Source organism: Myotis myotis, unplaced genomic scaffold, assembly GCF_014108235.1.
Source record: "Myotis myotis isolate mMyoMyo1 unplaced genomic scaffold, mMyoMyo1.p scaffold_m19_p_19, whole genome shotgun sequence".
Lineage (NCBI taxonomy): Eukaryota > Metazoa > Chordata > Mammalia > Chiroptera > Vespertilionidae > Myotis > Myotis myotis.
Window position 1 is genome coordinate 898,513 of NW_023416323.1, and position 10,658 is coordinate 909,170.

The 10,658-nt window shown below is 43.2% G+C and overlaps 1 protein-coding gene across 4 annotated transcripts in view; it reads right to left on the minus strand.

Moving 5' to 3' along the window:
* Positions 1 to 9,132, minus strand: part of ZNF112 (zinc finger protein 112) — a 31,165-nt gene extending 22,033 nt beyond the window's left edge. Inside the window, exons 1-4 of one of the 4 annotated variants that reach the window (XM_036346457.1) lie at positions 9,062 to 9,130; positions 3,705 to 3,766; positions 1,794 to 2,001; positions 586 to 781 (exon numbers count right to left, since the gene is read on the minus strand). Coding sequence is in view for 3 of the 4 variants with exons in the window: in XM_036346458.1 (XP_036202351.1) it covers positions 1,794 to 1,808 (15 nt within the window). In the remaining variant the exon portion in view is untranslated. Of the gene's footprint in view, positions 1 to 585; positions 782 to 1,793; positions 2,002 to 3,704; positions 3,767 to 5,650; positions 5,713 to 9,061 lie in introns of those variants that run through there. The other 3 variants (XM_036346458.1, XM_036346455.1, XM_036346456.1) reach the window with 3 other exon arrangements.
* Between the last annotated feature and the right edge of the window lie 1,526 nt (positions 9,133 to 10,658).

Genomic DNA, 10,658 nt, shown 5'->3' on the forward strand with positions numbered 1-10,658 from the left:
AAAAAAAAAAAAAAAAAAAAGGGTTTTCCAACTTATTCTTCTTCCAGAAAAGTGTAAATTCCTAAACCTCTGTATCCTGACCAACACTGGAAACGAATACTTAAAAAAAAAAAAAAAATCTTTGATAATATCAGAAGTAAATTTGGGAAGTAAAAAGCAGTCATTTCATGACATTTTCACAAAATTTATTAGTAATGAAGATCATTGTCTTTTCACTTATTTGCTGGTCATCTCTAGTTCTTGTTTTGTAATAATGCTAATTTGGGGGACATTAAGGCCTTTTTGTCCATGTTTGCTATAAATATTTTTCATTTTACTTTGCTATTTGTCTTGTAACTTTTTGCTATAGGGAAAGTTAAAGATTTGTTTTCTTTAATTTTCACTCAAGGGTGTTTTTATTGATTTTTGGAGAGTGGAACGGAGAGACAGGGAGAAAGAAACATCGATATGAGAAACAGCAATCGGTTGCCTTCCTATGTGCCCTGACCGGGAATCAAACCCGCAACCTTTTGGTGTGTCAGATGACGCTCCAAATAAATGAGCCACCTGGCCAGGGAAGGAAAGTTAAATTTTTTCAATAGAGACCTGTTCAATTCTGCATTTCTGGCTGGAGCTCCAAACATCACAAATTCAGGTCTTGGTCTCTGAATGAGAACTGTGGATGGTTTTAAAAGTTTCTGCTTCTCTTTTCACCAATTAGTATGTCTGATGTTCTTGATCCACAGGAGAACGGCTTTGGAGTGGGCCGGATGCTTGTCTTCTGTAAGAACCTGAGGAGGACCTGAACATACATGCACCTCTATGTTCATGATAATAGTACAGACGACTCTAAGTCCCCGTCAAAGCAGTGAGTAAAGTGTAGGTGGAAAGTACCTACATCCTCTAGCATGACTAAAGTTTTTAAATTAAGAACCTATATTACTCAAATAAAATAAACTAGTATATGAATGATGAAACACATTAAGGCATGCAAGCAGACGTACACATAGGGCCTCAGGTCCTGGGCGGAAAGGATCTAGCTAGCTCTTTTTGTATGAAAACATCTAACACTATTTTTTTCTGAGTTCAGCTTCATTCAGTATGATCCTGTGAGACAAAACCATTTTTAAGTATTCTTTTTACAAACTACCTCAGAGACAAAAAAAACACATGGTTTTTAGTTTTAAGTCCCTGGAACGAAGGACAAATTATATTAGAATTCTCTCAGAACTCAGAATTATTTTTTTAGCGAACATTATATGTAGAAAACTGATATTGCTGTGCAAAACTGCAAGAATCCTCGAGAACTTAAAAATTTGTGAATGGGAAATAGTTAAAGAGCGGGGGGTAGAACATTCATTGAAGTAATACTAGGTAACAAAAACTACGTGCTATAATTTTAACTGAAAATAAAAACCAATTCAAAATTGTATCTATTATTTCAAGTACAGTTATGAATGCACATAAAAAATGACCATGGGGGGTGGGGAGGGAGAAAAAGATGATTTGTAAGCAGGGTAATAGCTTGTTGGTTTTTCTTTTTTAAAAAAAATTTCTAGCCTCTTTTATGCTATTATTTGTGAAATAAAATGATTTAAAAAAAAATAAAAAAATTAAAAAAATAAATAAATAAATAAATAAAAATAAATAAAAAAACTAAAAGAAAAAAATTTCAAATGAAAGAAAAAGCATGCCTTACAAATGGTATTAAGTGTCTAGTGTCATTCCTTATACTGGTCGAGGAAGAGAAAAAAGGTATACACATACTGAGAAATGAAATAACATGTTAAGTGACAAATAAAAATGCCACTCACCTGGAACTTGGTCATTTTCTCCTTCTTTTCCTAGGGAAACTCTTCCCCCAGGCAGACGCTGCCACATACACCTTAGCAGGCAGAGTGTGTGCTGGATTCCAGCTACCATTAGGCTATTCGGAAGGACGCCTGAGTGCATGAGACAGCCTCCACGCCGTACCCAGAACTCCTCACACAACTTGTGGCTCCGGAGGTATTCTTCCTGATCCTGAGAAATGTGGGAAAGGAGAAGTGGAGGAATGTACTGGTTAAAAGTGGACTCTGGCCTGGCCGGTGTGGCTCAGTGGTAAAGTGTCAACCTGCAGACCAGGAAGTCACGATTCTATTCCGGTCAGGGCACCTGCCCAGGTTGTGAGCTTGATCCCCAGGGGCGGGCACGCAGGAGGCAGCCAATCAATGATTCTCTCTCATCATTGATGTCGATGTTTCTCTCTCTCTCTCTCTCTCTCTCTCTCTCTCTCTCTCTCTCTCTCTCTCCCTCTCTCTCTCTCCCTCTCCCTTCCTCTCTGAAGTCAATAAAAATATATTAATAAAAAAATTAAAAGTGGACTCTATTGCCCTAAGCCAGCATTTCCCAATGGTTAGAGTGTCAGCCCAAGAACTTAAGGGTCTCGGGTTCGATTCTGATCAAGGGCAAGTACCTGGGTTGCTGGTTCCCCTCCCCGGTTGGGGCACGTGCAGGAGACAACCACTTGATGTGGCTCTCTCACATGGATGTTTCTCTCTCCCCTCTCCCCAGCCCTCTGCCTTTCACTCTCTCTAAAATTAATGGGAAAAATATCCTCCAGTGAGGGTTAACAACAACAAAAAAAGTGGACTCTGTTGACAATTCCTTTTAAGATCTGACATTGTTATATATTGGCTGTACATATACTATATATTGACACTGTTATAGATATTTAAATACATGGCTAAATTAATAAGCCTCTCTATGCTTCATGTCTGTGATCCACAACATTAGGACAGTAGCACCGACATTATGATTGTTGTTAGGAATATATGCATGACGAGTGGAAAACATGCCAACGTTTCCTGTTATCTTGTAGCTGCAGAAAAGCAGATACTACTCTACATCATAAAACTGTCCTTGCAATTGTTCTTGTAAGACATCTAGGTGGCAGTGATTACGGCTTCTTACTTAATAATCTGGTTTGTGGCCTGAGTAATAACATATGTTTAAACACTAAGACCATCCTTTGAAAGGTTTAATGGCGGGTGAATATACTTCCTAAAGTGGGAGGAGGCTCAAATAGCACACCCTCTTCCCACAAGGATATCATGAAAGATTTAAAAAGCCCATGATGCTACTATATTTCTCATCTCTGAAAAGTGCTGGCTCAGCGCACAACTCATGGAAGGACTTGGAAACCAGGAGATAAATTTCTTGGGTTCTTCCTCAAAATAATTCACTGTTCTCAACAGATATTTACTATTGTTTACCTTATTTACTGTTCCCAGGCAATAATGACAAGGTCATCTGTGAAAAACAGAGAACTAAAAAAATGGGCTACGAATAAGGCAGAGCCTTTTATTTATTTTTATTATTTTTATTTTTTATTGATTTCAGAGAAGAGGGAGAGGGAGAGAGAGAAACATCAATAATGAGAGAGAATCCTGCATGCCCCACACTGGGGATCAAACCCGCAACCCGGGCATGTGTCCTGACTGGGAATCGAACCGTGACCTCCTGGTTCGTAGGTCGTCACTCAACTACTGAGCCACGCTGGCCAGGCAAGGCAGAGCCTTTTAGCCCCACTGTAGGAGGCTTTCTGCTTCTCTAGTAGAGTACCCACCCCCTCCCAGTCCCTGCCCACAAGGCCCTCCTATAGAAGCCACAAAATGTATGCATAACTACTAAGTATTAACTTGGCCACATAATTAGCAATGAGAGAGTTGTTTTCTTTCACTTACCCAACATTTATGGATCACCTTCTAAAAGGGCTATAAATCCCAGATCTTTATTTGCTCAGAGCCTAGGGTGAGAGAACAATTAGATAATTAGCAATTATCCCACACACTGAGAGATGACAGAGGAGAGTTTAAGTAGGGTCCTTAGGAGAACATGGAAGGGCCCTCAAACCCAGACTGGATAAGGGAGGGGGCTGGAATGGGCTCAATGGAGAAAATGTGGCTTGGTCTTAGCCCTGGAGGATGACAGAGCTGTACTAGCTACTAAGAGCTAATCAGAGCATGCCAACAGAATGCGGGTCAGAGGCACCTGGGGCAAATGAGGAAGCAGAAAGGTGGTGAGAAGTCAAGAGCCAAATCCTGTGCTTTAGAGGAATTGCCTCATTTAATCCTCACAACAACCCGAGAGATTGGGACAGTTTTTACAGCTAGGAATATCGGCAAAAAAGCTGAAGAGAAAATATATCTAATGGACATCACTAATCATTAGGGAAATGGACATTATAATGAAATACCAATACACACCTATTAGAATGTCTAAAATTAAAAAAGACAATAACTGCTGACAAAGATGTGGAGCAACTGGAACTCTCAAAAGTCATTACACGGTTGGCTGGTTCTTATAAAGTTAAACATACACTTTCCATATTACCCAGCAATCCCATTCCTGATTATGTATTTTGGGGAAATAAGCACAAAAACTTGTACACATATGTTTACAGCAGCCTATTCATAACTGCCAAAAAGTGGTTACAATGCAAATAGTCTTCAAAGGGGGAATGGATAAACTATTGTATGTCCATCTTACATAATAATCCTATATAATAAAAGGCTAATATGCAAATCGACCGAACGGCAGAATGACTAGTCTCTATGACGTGCATTTGACCATCAGGGGGAGACGCTCAACACAGGAGCTGCCCCTGGTGGTCATTGTGCTCCCACAGGGGGAGCTCTGCTCAGCCAGAAGCTGGGCTCACGGCTGGCGAGTGCAGTGGCGGTGGTGGGAGCCTCTGTGGCAGCGCTAAGGATGTCTGACTGCTGGCTTAGGCCTGCTCCCCATCAGTCAGACAACCCCCAAGGGCTCCCAGACTGCAAGAGGGCTCAGGCCGGGCTAAGGGGGACCCCACCCCCACCCCCAGTGCACGAATTTCGTGCACTGGGTCTCTAGTAATTACTCTATTAACCAGTAATAAAAATAAATGAGGTACTAATACATACAACTTGGATGAATTTCAAAGACATTCTACTGAAAGAATGCAGCCTCAACTGTGGAGAAAAGGGAACCCTAGTGCACTGCTGGTGGGAATGCAGACTGGTGCAGCCATTATGGAAAACAGAATGGAGTTTCCTCAAAAAATTCAATATGGAACTGCCATTTGACCCAGTGATCCCACTTCTAGGAATATATCCTAAGAAACCCGAAGCACCAATCAGAGAGAATGTATGCACCCCTATGTTCATAGCAGCACAATTTACAAAAGCTAAGATCTGGAAACAGCTCAAGTGCCCATCAGTAGATGAGTGGATAAAAAAGCTGTGGTGCATTTACACCATGGAATACTATGCAACAGTAAAAAAGAAGGATCTCTTAACCTTTGAGACAGCATGGAGGGACCTGGAGAGTATTATGCTAAGAGAAATAAGCCAGTCAGAGAAAGACAAGTATCACATGATCTCACTCATAAATGGAATCTAATGAACCAAATAAACTGATGATCAAAAATAGATTCAGAGTCATAGAAGCATGAACAGACTATTGAACCTCAGAGGGAAGGTAGGGGAGGGTGGGTGGGAAGAGATCAACCAAAGAACTTGTATACACCCATGGACACAAACAATAGGGTGGGGTAGGAATGAGTTTGAAGGGGTCAATGGGGGGAAAAAGAGGACATATATAATACTTTCAACAATAAAGATTTAATTAAAAAATAAATAAAACAACTCACCAGGAAAAAAAGAATGCAACCTCAAAAGGTTCTACCTGGCCTGGCCAGTGTGGCTCAGTTGGTTGAGCATCGTCCCATGAATCAGAAGGTCGCCAGTTCAATTCCAGATCAGGGCCCATGCCCAGGTTATGGGTTTGATCCCCAGTAGGAGGCGTGCAGGAGGCAGCGAATCCATGTTTCTCTCTCCTTCCTCTGAAATCAATAAAAAAAAAACATTAAAAAAAAAATGGTTCTGCCCAGCTGGTGTGACTCAGTGACTGAGTGGCGACCCATGAACCAAGAGGTTACCAGATTGATTCCTGGTCAGGGCCCATGTCCAGGTGGTGGGGTTGAGCCCCAGGGGAGGTGTGCAGGAGGCAGCCGATCGGTGTTTCTATCTCTCTATCCCTCTCCCTTCCCTTCGCTCTAAAAAAATTAATAATATATTTTAAAAAGTTTTTAAAGAATGTGATTGACAAAAACTGGGTGCTGTTTCCTTTAAAAAAAAAAAAGGTTCGGTCTGACATAAGTCCATTTACAAGACATTCTCAAAAAGACAAAACTCTATTATAGGGTTGCTGGTGGTTGGTTACAGGGTGGCGAGGGGTGATTATAAAGGAACAATAGGAGGGAAGTTGTGAGGGGTTATGGAACTGTTATGTATGCGATGCTGGTGGTAACTACATAAATCTGCAACTGTGTTAAAATTAATAGAATTTTTATATAAAACAAAAAAGAGTCAATTTTACTATACGATACTTGTTTTTTTAAAAATAACACCCTTTTTTTCACCTGTAGAATGAAGGCAAGATCAGGTTTTTCTGAGAAGTAAATTAATATCTGTAAACCTTTGGAAACACTGCCTCACTCATTAAACACAATGTTACTGTTAGCTGTTCTCATTTCTACCAATGTGGTTCTGATGAAATTGGTTTTAAATCATCAAAATAATTGCTCATGAACCTTTTAATTCTCTGAAATAGCTGGTGAATCCCATAGCTCATTAATATTATGGGAGATTAAGGAACATCTCCAAGGGTCATTTCTATTCTGCTTTGCCACTTAATTCCAGTTTCAGAAACTGAACTGCAAACCCCTCATGCCAGCTGCCTTGAGTACCTGCTCTAACTGCAAACCCTTTTTCTTGGTCTTGAATAGAAACAAGGTATGATAATCCATTTTTAACAATTATGGCAATAAATCAATCACTACCATACTCACTCAACGTTGGGGATTGCTTTAAAATACATGAAAATGTGGAGGGGAGGGGTTGATGCAAGACTGACATGTTAACAAGGGTTGAATTTGGGTGATGGCCCCACAGGGGTTCATCATTCTATTATTACATTTGGCTATGATTATAAATTTCCATAGTAAAAACTTAAAGGGAACTTAAAACCTATGATAACTATTTTGTAAAACTTAGGTAAAAATCCAAAAATAAATCTATGGAACAGGAAAACGTTAAAGGATTACTATTATCTCTGTATCCTGTGGTCCTGAATAATTAAGTCTTTTTCTTTATCCTTTGTCTGTTCTCTTAATTCTTTAGATTCTCAACCTGTGGGTCGCGACCATCGCAAAACACATACAGCATATCAGATATTTACATTACGGTTCATAACAGTAGCAACATTACAGTGATGAAGTAGCAACGAAAATAATTTTATGGTTGGGGGTCACCACAACATGAGGAACTGTATTAAAGGGTCGCGGCATTAGGAAGGTTGAGAACCACTGCTTTAGAATGTGCAATCATTTCTATAATCAGAATTTGAACTATAAATATTATTTCCAATGAAGTACAATTAAGTTGCAGATAACAAAAAAAAAATCTCATCAAACACTCAAAGCTCACGGACACAGCTTTCATGGCCCTCTACAAAAATCCAACACACGCCTTCTCAAGCAGATACTAAACACGCTAAGAGCGAAGACAATGGATGCAAACGGCCTCAATTCAAATCCCAGCCCCGTCTCACCGTGTGGTTTAGGACAAACACCTTATGCTCCAGTGTCTCCGTTTCCTCATCTTTCACAGAAGAACAGCAGCACCCTGACCCCCACTGGGCTCTTGTGAGGATGAAATGTTAATTCATATAAAACGCCTAGCATAGCCCTGGCCGGTTTGGCTCAGTGGATAGAGCGTCGGCCTGCGGACTGAAGGGTCCCGGGTTCGATTCCCGTCAAGGGCACATGCCCGGGCTGCAGACTCCATCCCCAGAGGGGGCGTGTGGGAGGCAGGCAGCTGATTCATGATTCTCTCTCATCATTGATGTTTCTCTCTCCCTCTCCCTTCCTCTCTGAAATCAATAAAAATATATTAACTCCTAGAATAATATCTTGCACTCAATGCTTAAACATTATCGTTATTACTCGTGCCAAGTACTCCCCATCCCTTCCCGCAGTATTCAACAAATAGCATGGCATCCTGGAGCCGAAAGTGAAGGCAAGTCTTCTCCCCTGAGAGAGAAAAGGAAGAAGCGCGCTCAGTCCCCCTCCTTGAGGCTCCTGCCTCCCGCCTGCAGCCTTTGGAGCGGGCCAGGCTGGACGCAAAGCGGCGGAGGGAAACGGGCACTTCATCAGCTCCCGGCACAGGGGCAGGGCCACCCCGGACCACAGCCAGGCGTGCCGCCCGCCAAGGATTAAAGCGAAAAGCGCCGTTGGAAATCCGGGTTCGGCCCGCGTCCTCCCGAGATCAGAGCGGGGCCCGGAGCGCCGCCCCGCCCGGGTTCACACGAGCTTCCAGGGGACTCGGCGCTTCTCCCGCAGCCACAGGCGCATCTGTCCCAGAGGACGGGCTTTCGGTCTTTCCCTTCCACACCCTCGTTTAACTCTCAGAATACCTTTAATAATAAGTGGACGCGCTCACCCCGACTTAAAGAGGAAACGCAGTCAGAGACATGACGATGCTCTCCCAACATTATTTCGCTGGGAAGCGGCAGCGCCGGTCGGTGGCCGGGAAACCGTTTGGCGCAACGGTTCTCAACCTGTGGGTCGCGACCCCTTTGGCGGTGGAACGACCCTGTCACAGGGGTCGCCTAAGACCATCCTGCGTATCAGATATTGACATGACGATTCATAACAGTAGCAACATGACAGTGATGAAGTAGCAACGAAAATAATGTTATGGTTGGGTCACAACATGAGGAGCTGTATTTAAAGGGCCAGAAGGTTGAGAACCACTTTGGGAAAGTACCGAACCCCGGAGGCCCTGCATCCCAGCGCCGAGCGACCGGGCTGGGCCTGAAGCGGGGATGCGCGAACCGCCCACAGTCCCGCAGGCTCATTCAAAGGGACCACCAGCCCGCCCTTCCCCGCAGGCGGGCACTCTTCCTCCGGGCGGACGGCCTGCTCGCCACTGGCCCGCGGCAACGCGAAGGAAGGACAGTGTGGGCGCGGGGAGAGGCCCCCGGGGAGGTGACGGCTCACCTTTCCGAGAGGAATGAAGGCCGCGGCCTCGAGTACCTGGGACGGAAGTGACTCTGCCTGCAGAGACCTCCTGGACTACGCTTCCCAGAATTCCCGATGGGAGCAGGAACTCAGCCTCAGCCTCCTGGAGCGGAAATTATCCAACTACACTGTTCCCAGACTACACTTCCCAGAATTCCCAGGCCATTTCGTCGCCTTCCAAGGGCTAACGTGCCGGCTGCTATACCAAGAGTCTGGGTTGTATTTCACAGTTTACGGATCCAGAACGAATTCCATGACCCCGCTTTCCTGGAGCCGAAATGCTTCCAAACATAGAGAGCTGTATTGTATTGTGTATGCATGCTTTAAAGGCGGCTGTTCGGGAGTGCGAGGGCCTCACCCTGTGGACTACACTTCCCAGTCTCCTGCGGGCAGCCCTTTCCGCCGAGCTGCCTTTGTTCTTTGGCGCAGTATTTGGGTAGTCACAACTCTCTTTAGGAAAATCAGTCTGAATTCTATACTGTTAGGTGGGCGTGGTCACCTTCTCCTTTTTTTTCTCGAAAAAAAGTTTTTTCTGCAAACTTGACGGAGGTGAGGGCGAGATGGAGGTTTAGCTCCAACAAGATTAGCAAATATTGACGAGGGTAAAAGCTTGGTGATGGTTCTATGGAATGTTATCCTATTCTTAGAGCATTTGACCATACTAGTAAATTTCCAAAGTGAAAAAGAAAAAGAGGGGGGGAAATATGACATCTTTTAAAAATACATGTATTTTTATTGATTTCAGAGAGGAAAGGAGAGGGAGAAATAGAAACATCAATGAGTGTCATTGATCGGCTGCCTCCTGCATGCCCGCTACTGGGGATTGAGCCCGCACATGTGACCTCTTGGTTCATAGGTCCAAGTGACACCAGCTGGGCATGACACCTGTTTTGTAAAATGTAGGTAAATAAACATAAAAACCGGGGGGGGGGGGAACCATATTAAAATTCATATCCTGGGAATATAAATAATTCAAAATTTCTTCAAATTTCATATAGTCTCAATAATCAAAATATCAACTAAGTATTACTTGAAATAAAATACAATTAAATAATGAAAGATGCCTTTAAAAGCTTATTCACACCTTGCTGACCAGCTATTTCAAGCCAGACCTCGCCCGTGCAGCCAGCTACTTTTCTTTTCATAGTTTGGCAACCCACGGTTCTCCCCTATTGTTCCACAGACCAGTGTTTTGTTCTTCAGTAATAGTTCAGCTGTAGGAACGCTAGTAATATCTTGGTAACTAGGATGCCAAGTGCCACCTAACCTAACACCAAGAACCAAGAAAAGGCCCTAAGACAGATAATATAGTCTGTTGTAACTTTTTGCCTTCACCCCGTATATATCTTTTTTTAAAAAAAATATATTTTATTGATTTTTTACAGACAGGAAGGGAGAAAGAGAGCTAGAAACATCGATGAGAGAGAAACATCGATCAGCTGCCTCCTGCACATCTCCTACTGGGGATGTGCCCGCAACCCAGGTACATACCCTTGACCGGAATCGAACCCGGGACCCTTCAGTCCGCAGGCCGACGCTCTATCCACTGAGCCAAACCGGTTTTGGCCACCCCTTA